At 41.9% G+C, this 20284-nt stretch overlaps 2 protein-coding genes across 3 annotated transcripts in view; one reads left to right on the plus strand and one right to left on the minus strand.

Annotated features, from left to right (window-relative positions):
* CUNH17orf58 (chromosome unknown C17orf58 homolog) overlaps nt 1–2465 on the plus strand; it is a 4513-nt gene extending 2048 nt beyond the window's left edge. For both annotated transcript variants that reach the window (XM_031060930.1, XM_005425756.2), the window contains 2 exons: nt 106–297; nt 1383–2465. In XM_031060930.1, the coding sequence (XP_030916790.1) occupies nt 106–297; nt 1383–1570 (380 nt within the window). In that variant the 3' untranslated portion in view covers nt 1571–2465. The remainder of the gene's footprint in view (nt 1–105; nt 298–1382) is intronic.
* A 3057-nt stretch (nt 2466–5522) lies between these two features.
* Nucleotides 5523–20284, minus strand: part of BPTF (bromodomain PHD finger transcription factor) — a 54194-nt gene continuing 39432 nt past the window's right edge. Inside the window, exons 25-34 of the mRNA XM_031060918.1 lie at nt 19617–19632; nt 19391–19532; nt 18082–18164; nt 16064–16289; nt 15306–15643; nt 11923–12096; nt 10838–11030; nt 9859–9943; nt 7940–8126; nt 5523–6433 (exon numbers count right to left, since the gene is read on the minus strand). Of these exons, the coding sequence (XP_030916778.1) occupies nt 6397–6433; nt 7940–8126; nt 9859–9943; nt 10838–11030; nt 11923–12096; nt 15306–15643; nt 16064–16289; nt 18082–18164; nt 19391–19532; nt 19617–19632 (1481 nt within the window). The 3' untranslated portion in view covers nt 5523–6396. The remainder of the gene's footprint in view (nt 6434–7939; nt 8127–9858; nt 9944–10837; nt 11031–11922; nt 12097–15305; nt 15644–16063; nt 16290–18081; nt 18165–19390; nt 19533–19616; nt 19633–20284) is intronic.

Below are 20284 nucleotides of genomic sequence, written 5' to 3' on the forward strand. Positions count from 1 at the left end.
TGCTGACACTTCCTTTACAGCATTTCAAATTACAGCCTTCACACATACCCTGAAAATTGCCACGATATAAAATCTGATCCTATTTTCCCCTCTCCCTTAAACCAGCAGTGAATGGAATTGTTTATAACCTGGAGAGCCTGGGCCATGGAGTGCAGTGGATCACCCTGCTGGTGGACAGTGATGGATTGTACAGGATGGGCCGCCTCTATGTCACTCCTGACGCCGCCTTCTTCCGAGTTCACATCTTGGTTGTGGATACTTTCAACTGCAGTAAACCATGTCCAGACTTTAAACTTGGTAAATCATTCCAGCTAAATCCATTCTGCTATTCCTCTGCATGCACTGCAATCTCAGTCTGCCCTACTTTAATAGGCTTAGCCTGGGTTATTGGGAAAATTTGGAAGAAAAGTATTTACTCAAAGTTGAGGCCTTTTTTCCATCCCAGTTGCTCAAAACTTTCACAAGAGAACCAACTGCATGAAGAAGTCAGGTACCAGCATAGCCCTTTCTTAATTCTGTCCAGTTCCAAAATGATGGCAAATGATGGGTTCCTAAAACAATACAAGCAAGAGCTTAAGCTGGTGTTTTTCAGTTTTCCTTTTGTGAGAAACAACTGCTCACTTTGAAAATTTAAAAAGGTTTATTAAACCTTGACAAAAATACAACAAAAGGACTATATAAGGAAAAATTTGCAGCACTGGGAACTGCTCTCATCGATACCACATGGCTGGTTCATCTTCAAGATGGCTGCTCAGTCTTTTATCCCCCTGGGGGTTGCCCCAGCCAGCCCTGGCCCTTCCTAAAGTCTGTCAGTCAGCTCTTCTGGGCCATTTATCAGTGGAGACTGGTTTCTTGTAACTGGATTGGAGGTCAGGAGTTGCTGCACCCCCTAAGCACCAAGCTTTTCCATTCCCACCTGCCCCATGCAAGGGACATGTGCAGCCTTCTTTGTACCTGTCCTGGACAGCCCTGGCTGTCTGATGGCAACAACACAGGGGGGAAAGGGAACCATGGGGAGAACAGAGGACATCTAAACTACAGTAACATAACTACAGAGCACCAAAACTTTTCTTAATATTCACACAATAGTCATCCCTTAACTGTGAGAGCCAATCATCTTATTATCCATCTATAACACTTTTAAATGCAAGTTTGTCAAATACCAGCATTTCCCCCAAGAGTAAATCATCGTTTCCATGCCAGCCCCAGTCCCAGGTCCCAGCAGAGCTCAGGGTGCTGCAGTGGAAGGCCCGTGTCCAGGATGTTTCCACAGGCACAACTTGACGTTGTGAAGAACAACAACACGGTTGTCTGTTCCCACCCCTGGTGCCCTCGGAGTGACCCCCACTCACTCCGTGTTTGTTCCGTTCCTGTCGTTGCAGGCAGCCGGTACATCGTGATGGGGCACATCCACCACAAGCGCCGCCAGGTGCCCGCCTGGCTGCTGCCGGCCCTGCGCGGGCGGCTGCGCCCGGGGGACGGCTGGGTCGGGAGCGGCAGCGGCTACGTGAGGAGATTCAACAGGAAAAGGGATCTCAGGGTGAGGGCAGCGCGCTCCAAGTGTCCTTAAGGCTCCGGGGCTCCGTCCAGGACGTGGGAGCAGCGGGATCCACCCTCGGAGCGCACCCGGCCGTGGGCAGCGCTCCCGCCTGGAGCCGCAGTCCAGCAGCTGCTTCTGTGCTTCAGCAAACACCGGATGCCTCGGGCAGGCACCCCTGGCGAGGCTCAGCACAGAAGGCACTCTAGGGAATGTTAACCGGCCGGGAATTTGCTCCAGCTGCTTTCAGAGCCACAGGTTTTTGTTGCTTCCCCTGCTGCAGAGTGCCCCGAATAATCTGTAGTAACTGTAATGCAGAATTCTGGCAGTTTCGTCCTCAGTACACAACAACTGCACTTTGAACCTTTCACCTTGAACACATTAGATGATACCACAGCTTTATCTACACAGGATGTTCACTGTGCTTTCACAGTTCTGCCCAATGCATTTGATTTCAGAGAAACCAACACCAGTGAGTACCATTTGTATTATTTTTGTCTCCTCAACCGTGTCCATGGTATTTCTGAAAATTACACCATTCTTCAGCAGAGCTGGATGTTCACACAAAGCATACAGAATAGAGTGTAATGATTTGATTTTATGAACACTGACTGAAAGCAAATCAAGAACTGCAAAACACAAATGCCCAGTTGCATTTTCAAGTGATGGTGCAGGGAATGCAAAATGAGCATGGGCTGCACAAACTGGGTGTGCCAGGGCACTTCGTCCCAGAGCTGTGCTGAATGCCATTCCCCAGGAGAAATATTGCCAAGCTCGTACTTGCACAAGAGTAAAGTTACTTTTTAAATCAAAAAGACAATATTTTATTACCTTTAGTGTGGTGAAATTGAGATGTTGTTCCCAGTCAGTATTTGCAAATAATAAGTCTGTAAAAAAAAACTAATAAAATGCTCATGAGGTTCTGCTTTCACTGTCTCCTGGGTTCTGAAGACCCAAAAAACTCATGTAATGATGTTGCACAAAGGAAGCATTGTGTGACAAGCTGGCTGAGGATTTGATACATATTTATATTAAGAAATGTAAAAAATTGACCACAGCTTAAAACCCCCCATACTCAGCAATATGATGTCAGCTGCCACAGGAAGCAGTGGCTTCTATAGAAGCATTTTCTGTTTTGAAACAAGGTAGTTCTGACACCCTGTACTTGTCACACACCTCTGCAGCTTCATTTGGTGTCACTGGAAAGCCATGGAGCAGGGGAGGGGACAGGCTATGCTGCATCAAGTATTTCTTGACATGGAGCCAAATACCAAGAGCAAACATCCCCTATTTGGGACCCAAAAGGCTCTTACTGGATAGAAATTTACTCACAGCATGAGTCTACCTAAAAAATACCATGTCTCACTTTTGGTATGTGAAAGACTTTGCATGGAGCACAGCATGGATTGATGGAATTTTCCTGAGAAAATCTGAGGGGGTTTTGATTTGGCAGAAGGACTGTTCTGGCAATGAATCAAAGCTCTGGAGTGACTGGGAGGACAGAAGGAGGAAGGGTTACATGTGCATCTTGAGTTTCTTTGTTTCTATTTTCAGGGGAAGTCCAGGACTAAGCAGCAACTCCTCCAGGCATCCCTCCCCAGAGCAGTCCTGAGCCCCATTCCTGTTATTCTGCTGCAGCCCAGGGAAGTGTGGGCACAAACCCAGCCTGTGCCTCCCTGGGGCTGTCTCTGGGAAGGGACAAACACAGAGCTAAGGACACCCCAAGCCTGAGTTCAGTGCCCATAACTGACACAAAACACACAGATGTTGCTCTGGGAGCCTGGAAAGTGATTTACCCCATGAGCTCTTCCTGTGTTACCAAGTTACCTCTTACCTTTCCCTTCTTGACTGGAAGGCCCCTCCTTAAAATGTTTCCACAGAAGCTGAGCAACAAACCCCTGTGTGTCACAGCCCCACTGAGACAGGGCTGGAGCAGGACTGTTGTCACCAGGCTCATCACATCCTAAACACACCTCCTGAACAACAATTCCCAGATCGAGAGGATTTCCAGTCTTGCGCTTGCTATTCCAAACCCCTCCCAGCAATAACCACACTGGGAATGGGATGGCACTCACATTCAACAGCTGCCATGGTAATTCTGGTACCTCACAGTCAGTAATTTCCAGCAGGATAAGAATGGAAAATTCTGCTGCCACCACACAGAAATCTGGGTGTAAGGGAATAACTGTTCTCATCCCATCTGTCCAGGAGTTTACTCAAGGCTTTTGGGTAAGCCCAACTTACTGTACTTTAAATCTCCATTAACTTCTGCATGAACTAAACTGAGATTGAGGATAATTACTTCAAAATTAAGGAGACAGAAAAGAAAATCAACCTGGCACAGCTCACATTATCAATATCTTACAACATATGACCATTTCAAAACAACTGTTGCAATAATTTAGAAAATACAAAGAAGACAAGGACTGAGCAGAGATCACAAATCTTATGAACTTTATGCTTGATGGCAGGTGGGGATTAATTACAAGTGATTTATTTTCTGTAACACCATTTAACTATAAAACATCACCACTAGCAAATCCAGAGAAGTACCTTGACCTGCCCAATGGACACTGAACACATTGAAACAGGCTCTCATGGAATCACAGTATGGTTTGGGTTGGGTGATTAATCAGCAGGTTTAAATTGCATGGATGGGTTATTTCCCTAATCAGCCTGGTTCAGTTACATATGATCTGGCGAAGCCGAGACCTATATCCAAGAACATTATCAATGTTTCACTAGAAACACCACCAAATCCATGTCAAACACATTACTTTATTTGTCTAGGATGATGTGTCCTATAAGGTACAAAAAAGTACTCTTCAGTTTGCCACAATTTGTTAAAAACAGCAATCTATTGCCTACAGGTAGGAAAGGTTTAAACCATGTCAGTATGGAGCTAAGTATGAATAAATAGTACAGAAATGCTGAGAAGTTGGGGTGAGATGCAGGATATGTCCCAGTGCTGTTAAAGGTGAGATTTTTCCTTGTCCCATTAAAACACAATGCTTACAATATGCAGCATTTTTTTTAAATGTCAAAGGACAACATAACCTAAATGCAACTACTCTTCTTTGACTTTCAGAAGCATAAATGGATTATTGTTTCCACACTGAACAATTAGTAATTTTCACAGATTGGTTAAATGACAACATTTGTATGTACAAAAACACATGGGTTTTTAGTAGACAAAATCCCCCCAGAAGAACCTGAACACCTGAGCTGGAAGTGTAAGAAAGGGTGGTCAGTAGTAACATCTTTTTTAAGAAAAATAACAGAGGAGGTTCTTGCATAGCAAGTTGTGAGGTTAAACCCAAAAGGAGCTTATCCATAAATCAGGTAAATCCGAAACCACTGTAGAACAGAAGTTGACTGTGAGTTAGTGCAAAAGCTGGTCAGGTGGGTGAGGAGCTGCAGAGAACCCAGGGCTGGGAACTACAGACTGGTACCAGAGCAAGTCAGTCACACACAGGGAAGGAAAAGCCTCCTCATCTGCAGTTTGCACTTTCTTGGGCTCCAGTTCACCCCTCAGGGCAGCCCAGGAGCCCCCCGGGGACACAATTACAGGTGGTGCTCCACAATCCCAGAGCACCTGGAAAAGGTCACGGAGCTCCAGTGGGCAGGAAAACCTCACCAACAGCTCCTGCCCTGGCCCAGCTGGACAGTCAGGGCTGGAATCACAAACATCTCCTGCCCTGGCCCAGCTGGACAGTCAGGGCTGGAACCACAAACAGCTCCTGCCCTGGCCCAGCTGGACAGTCCATCCGGCACCCTGTGGGAATGTGACCAGGGTAACAGGGCTGGAATCACAAACAGCTCCTGCCCTGTCCCTCCTGGACAGTCCTTCTTCAGGCACCCTGTGGCAATGTCTGATGGGGATGGGTCCCACTCCTTGGCCATTCCCACCCCTGCTCCTGGCAATCCCTGCACAGATCCCCAGAGTGTCTCACACACGTGGCAGCGCACACTCAAACACACCTACTGCTGTGGGGAGAACAATGATCTCCATTTATTTTGTTTCATATACATCCATATTTTGAATTTTAATACAAAAGAAAAAAAAATTAGAATCTGACAAATGTTTACAAACAAGATACCTTCAAATAGATTTTACTCAGTTCAGTCTGGTGCAGAGTAAATGACAAATTGTACTGTTTGTTATATTCAAGGCAACAGAGTCTGTAGTCCATGACCACTCAGCCCAAATTGTATGCAAGCTTGTTTTTATCTACCATGAATGATAAACTCCTTGTTGATTCCCAGTCCTGTGTGTGTGCACATGTGTACATAGCAGCTCCTTTCATAGAAAGAAAAGACATCTAGAGGTCTTCTTGTACTTTTACCTACAGGAATCATGTTAAGATACAGAATGGATTACATGGAACCAGGGCTGGATTTTATAAGAAAAAATAATTAGCTGACAAATGAGGGCAGCAATAAAAAAGCGTCTTTTTTGCAACAATAAATAAATACAGTCAAAGTTTTCTGTGTGGACTTTAAACCAGCTTCTTCACTGAAGAACAGACGTGGCATTTCCATGGAGTTAAACGTGACCCCATTTACTGTATCTTTTTTCTTGCTCTCTTTTTCTCTCTCCTTCAACAAAACAAAGTTTTCCTGCTTCTGCCACAATAGTACAACAATTTGATCTTGACAAGAAAGTGGTGCTGCTGATTTTTATTTCTTTGTCCTTTGGACAAAATAAGCCAAGAATATAATTTGACTGTTGTGACCAATAAAAACGCAGTTTACATCGAGTCTTGTCAGGATAACCTGACTAAAAACATCTGGCTCCTTAATTAAAAATTGTCAGACAACCAGATCCTTGCTCGTGTGTTTGGTTAACACGCTGAACTCTAAGAAGCTGTAGACTGCAGTTTGTTGTTATGGGACCTGCAGAATACAGAAGAAAGTGAAGAATTAAGCACCCTTCAGTTTGGAGAACACAGTTGTTGCAAGGTGTAGCCAAAAATAAATCACAATAAGGGAATTACCACCATGTTGCTTTCATTTATTTTTTTCCCCTTCAGAAAAAATAATAATTCTTGCTCTGAATTTTAAGCCCATTTTCTCCTCCAGAATACAAATATTTCAGTACTTGGAAAATGCAGTGTGTCACTGGGATATTCCAAAATGCCTGAAATCAGTTTTACTCATATTTACATAATAGTAGTCCATCAAAACAAAAGAAAAAAGACATTTTTAGTTTATAATATTTATAATGAGGTCTACTTTGCTTAAATTTATTCAATGAGTCTTTGGATTAACTTAATAGGAAAAAAAACTGAACAGGCATGTTAAAATCACATTTTTCTAAGCAGAGTTCAGCAAAACTCCTCTTTGACATTCACAGATTTATTAGTGACTTAAACTAAAACAATAAAATACAAGGTTTCCACGATGAATTTTTCATTTTTCTCAATACAGTATTTGAGGAACGGAACAATTTTTTTGTTAATACAGTTATGTTCACCAGTGTGACTGCTGGCAACAGAAATAACATTTACTTTTTAGGCAAATGATCTGGATTTTTAGGGCAGTTTAATGTCATTGGATTGTACAATAAAAGAAAGTGACCCCAACATCCAGTTCTGATTCCAGTTAAAAAGTTCAGACTAAAGATATCACAATCTGCAAGAAAAGAAAGAAGATGGATGGTATAAATGAAAAACAAGAACAAAAAAGATGCAGCAGTGAAATTAGTGTGCAAGCACAGGGAGTGCTGGGGACCCAGCTAATGGCAGTGACACAAACATGGGTTGAAAACTACCTGACAAAAATCATTATTACAGTATTGAACTGGAAAGAAAAATGGATATTCTTTTTCAGGAATGTCTACATAAGGGAAACACTGTATCAGCCCTTCTTCAGAAAAAAAAATTAAAAGCTTAATTTTGAAAGGTACATTTTGAATTATGTTTCATTTTCCATACCCTACTTTAAACCTCACTTACTCCACTGTTTCAAATGTGGTAAATGATAAAAAGAGGAGAGAAGGAGTAACACTGAAATACTGAAGTAATTTAATTTCTTTCATTGGATTATAAGCTTCACAGCAGGATTGTCTCTTACTAGCATGAGAAGTATTTACTGCAGAGTAGAACATCAGCACAACTTGGGCACAGCATTTGCCCTGATCAGAAATTAAGTTTTCTGCAGCAACGAGTTGAAGTATCACTCAAATTTTGCAAATTTATGATCCCACCCAAATTTTTAACAGTTCCTTTTGAATAAACATTCCAAAGTAGCCTTCATGAAATCATATTTAAGCCTTAATTTTGACCAAATTCTCCAGGAAAGCACATGGAGCAGCAAATCCCTGTGCAAATACAAGATAAGCTTAGAAAGGAGATTTCAGGGGCCAACACAACACCTGTGGTTAGGAACACTCCAGCTTACCTGCTTGCTTTAAATCCTTTTAGTTTCTGTACAAAGAAAGACTCGAGAACTTCTGCACACTGGTAGAAAGGGGAGTCACTGGGATTGTAGTAACGGCAGTTATCAAAAATTTTGGTCATGTCTGCCACAAACTCCGTCACCTTTTTGTAGTAACGTTTCAGGATTCTTTCTTCCATGGTAGCAAGGTCTTTAAAGAAACCAAAGATTATTTAAATGAGAGACTTTCATCCTAAACAGAAATCTACGTTGTCAAGACTGTGGGAAACAAGGCATTATCCAGATTAGAGGCTTTCCAGGAATTCTGGTTGTGACTGGTGACAGCAGCAGCTCTCCCTCAGAAGAGACCCTTAGGCATGAATATGTTGTGTGCAGGTAAATTCAATAAAATGCAAGAATCGCCATGACCAGGGAAAACCTTTGCAAGGAGCTCCCACTTTTTGTGAAGAAATGAAGGGAGAAGGTCAGAGAATGAGGATGTACATGAAACAGCCATCACCTACTGATTATTCTTTGAATTCCCGCCTTGCTTTGAGCAATCAATTCTCGTGGGCATGTGCACATTACACACGGCACAGATGAAAGATTTCAAGTGCAAGGTCATGCAAAATGCCAGAGCTCTCATCCTTACTGACCAGACACATTAAGGAGACAGAAATGGTGATGTGAGTAGTAATTGTCCTGTTCTAATGCAAATATCAATTAAAAACAGGGAGAGGAACAAAACTTGTCAAATATAAATATAGCTGAGTAAGTGTCTAGTGGCACTTTTAGCCAGAAAAACAACTATCTGCCCTTGGAAAATGCCTTGAGGTGCTTATTTTGAAATGCCAGTGCTGCCAGAATGTGTGCAAACAACTGCAGATAGATCTGCATTACCTGGTGTATTTTAGTCAGATTTACTTGTATTACCAATGTCTTCTCCCCTTATTTAAGTCAGAAAGGGTTAAATGCACTTTTGTATACTCCATCAATAATACTTTTATTTGAGCTTTCCTTATAAACTTTAACCCATCTATCATGAAATAAGAGTTGTTCAGCATTATCATAACAGCACAGTCCAAAACTTTGGAACAGGAAAAGGACACAATTCCTAAACAAAATATTATTTTCAGTCAAAATACCAAAACATTTTGCCAAGATACTAAACTGAACTTTCCTTTTCTAGGATGAGTAAAGAGTAGGTGAGAAAGCTCAAATGACACACTGGCTCTCATTTGGAGACTTGGAAAGGTATTGGTTCAACACTGTAAGGAAAGAAATAACATTCCCAACACCATTTCTGTCAGGAGGTAGATTTTCCTAGGAGGTTTCACATGCAAGTGCTTATCCAGTTTTAACTGGTGAGCTCTAAGAAGATCAAAGTAAAGCACTGGAAAGCTGCAGCATCTCCCCTTCCACTTTGCCCACATTCACAACATCTGAATCCTTTTTTTCCCTGCAGCTTTAAGGAAAAATTACACATAATACAAAATTTACTATACTATCAAGTCAGAGGAAGATAATTTTGAACTCCATCTTAAGGTGCTTGTCACACTTCCACAGCATCACCTCCTCCTCAGCCTCTGGATTACATATCCCAACCTTTGGAGGAGGAGCTCATTACAAAGACAGAAAAAAATAGTCCTCTTAGAATACAGAAATTTAAAGCCATGAATTCTATGCTATTGCTGCACTGACTTCCACTTTCATCTGTAAGACTGGCAGCATTAGGGTGGAGGAGTCAGCCTAAGAGCAGATAAAACAGCCCTCAGGAACTTCTGAATGTATCAGTGAGAATCACAGTGTTTCACCTGCCTAACCTGGGTATTTTGGAAAATATGGCTGGAAGAGGGCAGCAGGAAATGAATTATTATTAAATGAATAACTTGCTATTCCAAAGGCCAAACCCACTCACTGAGGCTGCTCTCATCAACACTTACCCATTGGTTCTTTGATGACACCATAATAATCTGGGGCATCGTTGGGATCTACTGGTTCTAGGAATGGCCATGCCATCTTGTGAGCCTGGCAAGGAAACAGGAGAGAATGAAAACATACAATTAAGTTAAATTAGGCACTATTAATAGGTAAATATTGTCATCCTTTTATCTGTTGGGGTCTGGAGTTGAATTTCAGGAAGAAGGAAAGGAAAAGGAACCAGTTCTCATCTGATGATTGGGTAAAGTTTTAAATGTCAGTGACCCAGTAGCTGGGCTTCAAAACAGGAAACTGAAATTCAGACATAACAGGATACTGTGCTGAACAGGCTGCATGGAAAAGTATGGCATGAATTTACTGAGAGCGCTTTCAAGTACCCTGAAATTAATACACTTTTATAAATGTATGTGAAATACAGGCAATGCAAAATATTACTTACAGGATTTCTGTTATCATAATTTAAAGGATTTTACCAGAATTCGTAAAAATTCCTTATAGTTGTAGCAGAAAAGCCTATTTGGGAGTGACAGACAAACCAGAAATATCAGACAGTGTACATAATTCTTATTATGAGGATGCCATCATTTACATGCTGATGTTCCCCTGTGAGAACTCTCCTGAAATCTGGTAACACTCAATTAAAGTAAGGAAGTGTGGATAACAACCCACAGCAAACTGATCTGAGAACAGAACACTGCACCTTCCATACCCTGTGCAGCTGGGCTCCCACTCTCCATTTTGGGATTCTAAATCTGCTTCCTTTAAAAGCCTTTCAATGAAGGGATTGTTTAGTTTCACCCACCCAGGAGCAGTGATTTACTAATTATTGTAAATACTCCTCAGCACAGTAACACCAAGCAGGTTTGCAGCTGGCACAGCTTTGCTATTCCCCAAATTTCAGAGCTAATAAGGAGAAATCCCCTCTTCCTGCCAGACCCACTGGTCTGTCACACTCCCTGGTGCTGCCATCCTCATCCTCACCTGCAAGGAGCGCAGGACCCTCCTCAAGCCTTCATAGTCTTTATCAGTGAGGGGGCTGAGCACAGTCATGGCATCCTCTGTGGACTGGCACTGGGGGCACACGTACTCATCGATGAGATCGGCCTCGCTCTGCAGGATGCCCACGCAGCGCCCGTGGTACCAGTTCTGACACCGGTCACAGCCAATGTAAAATCTGCAAGAGCCAAACCAAGAGTCAGAGCCTTCATCTAGCTCAAATCCAGCTTACATTTAACCACATAAACCTGCCATCCCCTGCACACAAGCAGATACTTGGCATGATTAAAGACAACAGTAACGCCAGATTTCAGAGTGACAAATTCTACTCCAACTGATTTTGTATTTACAGACCACTTCAAAACATGTTCCTAAATTTTATACTTTCAAGCAATCAAGATTTCAAAAATAATTCCTCTGCTTTAGAGATGAAAGGAACAGTGTAAAGCCAGAAGCCTCACCCAGCCAGTATCCAAACCAATTCAAGATGCATTTTGCACAAACTGGACTACAACTAGGGCTTGTTTCACTCCATACAAGCACTTTTCATATGGAAGCTTCAGCCTTGTAACTGAATACAGAGGGAGTATTCTATGACACAAAGCCTTACAGTAAAAGATGTATATAATTCACACATGTATGATCATATACCAACCATATACCCCCCCACAGTAAAATTATATTCTCCAGCCAGATCAGATTAAAGCACAAAAAAATCCACTAAATACAGCATTTGTCTTTTAGTCTTTCTAATCCATCCCCTGTTAAAGAAAATAAAATAAAAAAGAAAACAAATCCCAATTTAAAGTACATAGTGTTTTAGTAGTTTGTTGTTAAAAGGAAAAACCACAATACATTTTGACTGCCCTGAGGGACTTGACTTTTCCTAAACATTTACTGAACAGAAACATTCGGGAGGGGGAGACAATTACTGGAAAGCAATTTGTATTGCGAATGAATACAATATATGCAGAATAACTCGTTTTTTACTCTTTGCAAGGAACAGGAAAGCACAGTCAGAGCAGTTTTGCTACCTAGACATGGAATAAGAGGTTCTTATCCGAACTCACTGCGACTCATCATAAGGTGTTCTGCAGATACAGTACAACTCCTCACTGCTGCCCTCTTGTGCCCGTTTACACTCATTACAGATGTACACATCCATTTTCTTAGCCTCCTTTTCTGTGATTCCAACACATTCTCCATGATACCAGTTAGTACAAAGATCACAGCCAATATAGAACCTAAAAGTGTTCACAATGAAAATGACAATGTAATTGTCATTTCAAATGGCATGGCACTTTTCCCTGCATTTCTCTCTGATGCATTTGATGCTGGGCTACCTTCTGTCTCAGCTTCCCTGCTCCCTATTCCTTACAAACTAACATCTCATGCTGCAGCTAGACTGGCAGTAAGGTCACCTGGGTCAATTTTAATTCATCAAAATGCACATGTATTAATATGTACATATTAATATGTAACCAGACTTTGACAAAGCTATGGGCTAACAATCTACTGGCTTCAAGGCATGTGTGAAAAACTGTCAAAGGCACAAAAAGACAAGGCCAAAGGAAAAGGTTTACATTTTCAAAATTGCAGCTCAAAAGCCACTGAAACATCTCTTTAAGGTTTGAAAATGTAGGTCTCAGTTAATTTAAAAAACAAAAGCAAAGCGCAAACACCAACTAGGAGTTACGAGTACACTACAAGAACATGCAACCAGCAGTGTGTAGGTACGTCTTGGTGTAACATGATACCAAAGAAAATGGGGTCAGGGCATGATTGTCAATTTCAAATCTTGGTGGTTTCTTTTTTTGGGAGGGTGTGCACTGAAAAATTGATAATAAACTACTTAAAACTGTGACAAAGTGGGATTTTGAGTGAATAATGCTTTCTCTCAGACACAGCTGTGTGACAGAACCAGGTATGGTATGACACAAAGTGAAGGGAACCAGGGACAGAATCATGGGGATGGGACCTTGCACAGAATGATGTGACAAAAGTGTAAAATATTATGCCAGGATGTTTGTAACTCGTGTATGGATCTCTCAGAACACACCTATGACCAGTGACAACCAGATGGGCGACGCTCACATCCATTCTCTCTGCCTAAGCAAAAGCAAGCGGAGTCAGATCCTTCATCCTCCTGGATTTTGGAGACCCCAACCCCCTGCCAGGTGCTGCTGTAGGAATTCCTGCCACCCTGACAGCCTGCAGGCAACAACACCCTGGGGACACCATGGCACCAACAGGGCAGCAGCTACCCCATGTTCCACAGGAAGCATCTCTGATTTCCTGGGCCTCTGCACACATCCTGATGCTCAGATCCTGCCTTTTCTCTTGTTTTTTCAGTCAGGCAAATCCTAAAATAAATATCACACAACCCAATTTCCATAAAGAACGGCCAGACATAGATTCTGACAACTCTCAGCAAACTCAGCCTGCACCCCATTCCCAAGGGGGGCTGTGGCTGCTCCTGGTGATGTGGGAGCACATTTGCATCCAGGTGTAGATGCTAAACCTTGCCACTGGAATGTGGAGCAGGTGCCACATTATGATTTAACAAATAAGTTGGAATCTCAGTAGGAATCTTAGAAAGATATCCTTACTGACCATCCTTGAAAACAGTGTCAGCAAATCCCTGTAATCCTGGAGTAACATGAATGAGAACTAAAGATAAGAGATCTGCAATAAAATGCACAGCACAAAACAACTTACAAGGTTTTACTCAATCAAAGAAAATACACAGGGTATTCGTAAAATACCACAAAAAGCCACTTGGCTTTTCAAGTAGCACAACCATCTTTTCTGAAGTAGAAAAGAGACACCAGCACAAAGAGGAAGATCCTACGTATACATTAAAAAATTAAAAAAAATTCTCAGAAAACTGTTTTAAAACTTGACTAATTCCTTTCCAAAGAGAGAAAGGACTCTGTACTTCAACAGTACAGACATCATTTGTAGGAGCATCAAATTTAAAATTCACAGAATACAGCAGAAAGCTCAATCATATTGCTAAGGATACTAATGAGTTATTAACATTTCTTTGTCTTGATGTTTTATTCAGTGCACTGAAGCACATTTCTGAATTCAAGCTACCAAAATTCACTCTATGACCACTGGAGTAACACAAAGTCTGACAAACAAATCCCTCTGCTCACTCACTAAGTCCAGATGCAGTAACACACAAACCTCTGGTTATCACAATCAGAGAACAGGGTCCCTCCTAAGTACACTGGATGACAGAAAACCTGACACAGACACAAAGTTAAGTGAGGCCGGGGACCCCTCTCAGAGGTGACAGTGACATAACAGCCAGAGCATCATTCTGCTCTTCCTGCAGCACTGGCAGTCCAAGGAGCAGCCCCATTTCCCACACTGAAGTCACAGTGCAATGGTCAGAGCTACTCAAAACCAAGGTGAAAAAAACCCTTAAATACCTCAACTTTGTTAAAAGACATAATTAAAACCCAAACAAGGCTAGAAGGAACCTCAAGAGATCCCCTAGTCCTGGCCCTAAACTTGGAACAAAGAACCATGACACATGGAGCGAATGCACCACTCCAGATCTATGGTTTCCCTGTTATCAGCCCTTGAAGTACAATCAAACGATACCAGTTCTTACTTTTGGGTATTGAAACTTACTTGGAATTGGCCTGAAGTCAAATTTATTGTTCATACATCTCTGCACAGCTCTCAGATGTGAGAAAACCATTACTAACTACTGCTGTTAGTCACCTCTAGCTAAAGCAGCAACATGTAACACTAACCCCTGGAATCCTCTGGATTCTCCACTCCAGTACTCGCACCAATTCTTCACAAGCACTGTACACAGAGTAAATACTTGTCCTCATTCACAGTCAGAATCAAACTACAGAGAACTGCAGTTTTCACTTTGTCAAATGCTTGAATATTCATTTTTATCAACCCTAGCATACAAATAATAACGCATAGAAACCATTTCTCCCTGAAACATTGTCCAAAGTGAACTGCAGTCCAGTGACTCGGAGCCCCCTTTACTGGTACTGCCTTACAAAAAAAAGGCACTTATTGGAAGACGGTACCGAAGCTACTTCTGAAGAACATCAACTGCTTCTTCAGAAGGAATTGCTCAAACCAAATTGTCACTTGCTTCTGAGGCAGAGGCAAAACGGCAAAAGAAAGAGTAACAGAGCAGAGGGAAAAAAAGAAAGGAGTATGTGCATGTGAGACAGGAAGGTCACACAATGGAGACATGCAAACAGTAAAATATAAACCACGCACAGTAACAGTATCAATCGAGTATGTTAATATTTGTAACTGCTAGTGGAAAATAGAGACTTTATTCTCTACACCTCAGTGATCCCTGCAATAACCTGCCACTAGCTCCACTTCTAGCACTACCTGGCACTAAGAGCTGACACTAGCCCTAAAGCTGAGGACATGCAGGAGGGGCTGGGGCATCGCTACTCACTTGGACTCGTCGTAAGGCGTTTTACAGATGCAGTAAAGCTTTGTGTCCTTCTTCGTTTCCTTTGAGGTAGTAGAAATCATTTTCTTTTTCTTGGACTTGGAAGCTGAGGAATCTTTCTCCTCCTCTCGTTTCCTCTTCTGGGAGGAGACTGGCACGGGGACAGTGGTGGAGGAGGAGGAGGTGACACTGGCTGCTGGCAGCTGTGGCGGTGCTGGTGGCACTGGTGGCGGTGCTGGTGGGGCAGCGGCGGCGGCCGCGGCGGCTGCTGCTGCAGCAGCTGCTGCCTGGGCTCGCTCTTTTTCTTTCTTAATTTTAGTCAAGTCTTTCTTTAGCTCCTCCTGAAGTGTATTAAATGAATAAATAGAGGGAGGCACTTCATATGATTATTGCAAGACAGGGTTAAAATCTAGGCAAAAATCCCCAAGCTTAACCAAAAGAAAACAATTAAATCCATTTAAATATGCATTTTTTCATGTTCTGAACCTACAATTCACGTAATATTAAGGGATGACATTCCTGGGCTACAGTGGCCCACTGGCTGTAACTTATCAGAAGCTGTTTCGTGAAAGAAGGTAATTTCAGTCCAGAAGAAAACCAAGAGGTCCTCAAAGGACATATGAGCAGCTTTGCAGAGATCCACAACCACAGCTTCTTCCTGTAAATTTCCTTAAAATCTCACTAAGTAAACAGACAAAGATTAACACAGAGTTACTCTCCCCAGCTTAACATCAAATTAGCCTTTGAGACTCTGTCCTTACCTGCACTTCAATCTGCAGATCTTTGTCCAGAAGTGCTCTTTTTTTCAGTATTTCAGCTTTCAGCTGCTCTTTATGCTTGAAAAGCAGAGCTGAGAGCTTGGTCGCGTTCTGTTTGCTCCGCTTCTGCTCCACACTCTCTTCTCGCTTCCGTTTCTTAGCTGCCTGTTTTTCTTCTTTGTCTATCTTATCCAGAATATATTTCATCACTTGGTTGCACACAATCATTCTGGGGAAGGAATAAAGGAAAAGGACATTGTGCTGACCTGCCTGTTTATTCCCAGTTGAGAATGCAGAATCAATTCTCCAGTCACTGCAAGCTCATTATTGTATTTCCTAAGATGTACAAGGTAAATTTAGCAACACCCAGTGCTTCCACTCCTGCTTATTTACTAGAGCACTGCTGGGAGAGATCAAGTCCCTTGTTAGGCTCAAGAGGGCCAATCCCAATTTCACTTAAATGATCTGAGTACTAATTGTTCCTCCCCTCCCCCATCTGATTCCCAACAAAGCTTTGGCTTTAGTAGGATGAGAGAGATTTTCGCTCAATTCAGTTTCCTCAATTTGTTTGAAGGAGCTGGATTTTTATTCTGATGCATGAAAGTGAGTTGGAAGCCTGCAACTTCTTCAAAAACAGACATTTCTATGCTCTAGTGAAATACTACAAAGATTTTGTGTTTTGGCATAAGGACTGACAAACACTTTTCACTGTATAGAATTCACTCTAAACAGTTCCCAATTCCTCCACTAATGACAGCTCAAGATGAGTTTTTTGTCTGCTTGTTGTACCTTCAACTATAAATCTATTTTCCTGCTCACTTGTTTTGCACATTTCATTTACTTTGCTTTATATTTCAATTAGAAAACGAATGTATCGGGGTTCTTCTGAATTTACTTTTCCCTTCCCCATTCTTTTCCAAAACCATTAGAAAACCAAATGCTTCTTGTTGCCAGAGTGACCATGAAAAACAACTCCCACTGAGCTGAGAGGAAACAGCAGAATAGCAATGGCCAGGACAAGCAGCTGCTGGCAACTCTGTGGTCTCAGATATTTTGTCCTTTGATAGACAGCTGGATTTTGATGACAAATGGAATATGTAGATAAATATTTGCAGGGTCATACAATTTTGTTTAGTTTGCTCTTTATACCTACCCTGTATCTACTTTAGTCTGTTTTTTTCACAGATTAAAGATCCCCATACTGTATTTTTGAAGAAGAATAAATCAGTGAGATGCAAAAGCAGCTGCACCACCAAGTTAGTTAGAACCATTTTTTTTCATCTTTCTCTTAAATTGGGCTTTTGTCAGTCGAAACACCTATTTGGTTATCTGACACCATGAAACAAAGAGCATATCCAATACATCTTTTTCTTTATGCAACTGTGAACAGTAAAGGAGTGGCACCCAGGGATAGTGTTGTAATCAACTGAGCTTGTGATTTGATGATCAAAATTTTATAGAACATACTCTTCTTTTTCTTAGTATCTGACACACACTTGTGATTATCTAATTGGAGCAACTGCATGTGTGAAAAGGAGTCAAAATAATCCCAAGACAAATGACAAACACTCCAAATTTCTGTTTAACAGCTTCAAGCATAAAATCTCTCAGTTTGTCAATCTGTCTTCCAACTCTTCAGCTCCTTCTGTAGAGTGGGATGTGCAGGGACAAGAATGGAAACACATGGCCATGATAAAGGACAAACAAAATCCAGGCTTTTTTTTACAGCAGAAGCATTAATTCTCCATTCTGTGCTTCTTTACTTGAGTTTAAAAACTGTGGCCAACTTCAAACACAATATGTGACAATACTTAAAAACATATTATAAAAAAAAATTGAGATTACAGAAGATGAAATAAAGATCATTATGAAAGTTACTTTTAAGTGTTACTCTAACCAATTTTATATTGCAACTCTTCTTCAAGCAGGTTTTGACAAACCAGCATTGCATTATGATACCATGAAAAGATGCAATAAATGAAAAATTTGATATCTACGAATGCACTGTGATGCACATTCACCTCTGATTTTCTTCCCTCTCAGCTGGAGTCAGTGTCTTCTTCTGCTTCAAATGTTCTATGACAGCATTCTGCTTCGTAACCACCTGTAGGATGATATAGAATCCAAAATAAAAGATGAAAACTTAGCCAGTATTTCACAGTATTATGGGGAGAACCAGGACATTTCCTAAGTTAAAGTGTCATTTATTTCACTGGATGACAAAATAAAGCTGATTTTATCAGGCGAGCAGTGCTTGTTTAAAACAATTATTTGAAAATTCAAAAAGAAATTGAGAAAGAACACCATCACCCCCAGAATAGGATATTTTGCTTATGTCAAGTTTGAACCCAGGAACTAAATGTAAATTGACTGTATTTCCTCAGTGACTGGTTATTTTAAAAGTGGTCATAGTCCTTTATATACTTTTAAAGCCCCACAGCCGTCCAACAGCGTCACATTTCAGATATCTCTTTGGAACCTCAGTTTTCAGGTAATGAAAGTTCTGCACGTGTGTTCTGCCCATCAGCTCTCCTAGCTCTGACCTATCTTTCCTGAATTGAGAATAGAGATGGATTTGTCCCAGCAGCTAATGGTAAACTGAATCAAGGTGACAGAAGAATGCAAACACGGTACAAGTGACTTGATGTGCTGAATTAACTTGGAACATGTCCTCAAATTGCCAACAGCAATCGGGCACTATCTTTGAAAGAATCAAATTAACTGCCTATCAAATGTATTAACATTGTTAACAAGAACAGGCATTTGAAATTAGATTTCTTTCATTCATTACTTGTTAATTTCCTCCTGTTAACTTTACCTGTTTCTGGATAATGTCACTTTGATTAGAAGCCTGAAGGGTGTGCTCACGTTTAATTTCTATCTGCTGCTGCTTTTTCTTCTGCTGCTGCTCCCTGAGCTGCTGAACTCAGTGCAGCTGCTCCTGCACAGAAGCTGCTGGCACTGCCACCACCCTGGCCACCTGCTGAGCCTGAGCTGGGCTACACTGCTGGCCCTCAAGGGGTAACTGAGGCTGGATGTGGGGCACACTGCCCTGCTGGGCTGGGATCTGAGCCCCAACACGGGGCTGCAGCTGAGAGAGGAATTCCACTTGCTGCTGGAGCTGGGGCATTGCAATGACACCTGTTGGAGGCTGCTGGAGTGGCAGCTGAAGATGAGCTGGGCACTGCACAAGAACCTGATTTAAACTTTGAGTATTGCAAGGGCTGTGCCCGAGGTCTGAACCTGAGGCTGGGATTGCTGCAGCCGAGCTGGAATTCGGATGGGAGTGTGGGGACACATCAGAGCGGGCTGTGGGGTTGGAGTTTGCACCTGAGCTGGATGCTGAGCCTGGGCCTGGCCTGGGAGCAGCCCCGTGGGCGGCGCTGGAGAGAGCCCCGGGGCCGGGGCTGGGGACAGAGCCGGAGACTTGGAGGGCTGAGCCAAACCCTCTGGAACTACTGCAAAGCTGCACCTGTGAACACACAAACACAAACCAGGGGTCCATTAATTGCAAATGGCACTGCTATGAGCCTTGATAACCCAAACCCTCTGGAACTTGGCTTCCCCCGCACCTGTGAACACACAAACACAAACCAGGGGTCCATTAATTGCAAATGGCACTGCTATGAGCCTTTATAACCCAAACCCTCTGGAACTACTGCAAAGCTCCGTGCAGGAACTCAACAGACTCTGCAATGCACTTCCAACACATTGTGAAAAATGCGTATTTTATGATTGGCTTTTCGCAAATATTCAAATGAATGTTATATGTGTTGTGTTAGAAAGTAATGTTGTATTAATTGTCTTAAGTAGTGTGGTAAATATAGTTTTAGGTTATAAAAAAATGTTAAAATAGAAACTATGTAAGATACTTTAAAGAAAGGACTCGCACAGAGATAGCAGCCACAGGACACCTAAATCTTTCAGAGAAAAAGAATTTATTGCCCTCTTATCAGAAGAAACGAATTTCTTCCCACCTCGAAGGTGCTGTAAGAATTCAGAGGAAGAAGCTGACACTGACCCGGCAGAATCCTGTATTTGAATGGAATTTATGCATCATGTATGAGGTGTATGAATATGCAACAGGCTATTGCATTTAAGGGTTAATGCTCATTTAATGTGTGTCCTGTTTCGGGCTTGTGCTGCCCAGAAAAAGGTACCTGGACATCTGTAACTCTTTGTCTTTATTGTCTCATATTGTCCTAATTCAAATTGTCCAAATTA

This window comes from Geospiza fortis, unplaced genomic scaffold (genome assembly GCF_000277835.1).
Source record: "Geospiza fortis unplaced genomic scaffold, GeoFor_1.0 scaffold221, whole genome shotgun sequence".
Taxonomy (NCBI): domain Eukaryota; kingdom Metazoa; phylum Chordata; class Aves; order Passeriformes; family Thraupidae; genus Geospiza; species Geospiza fortis.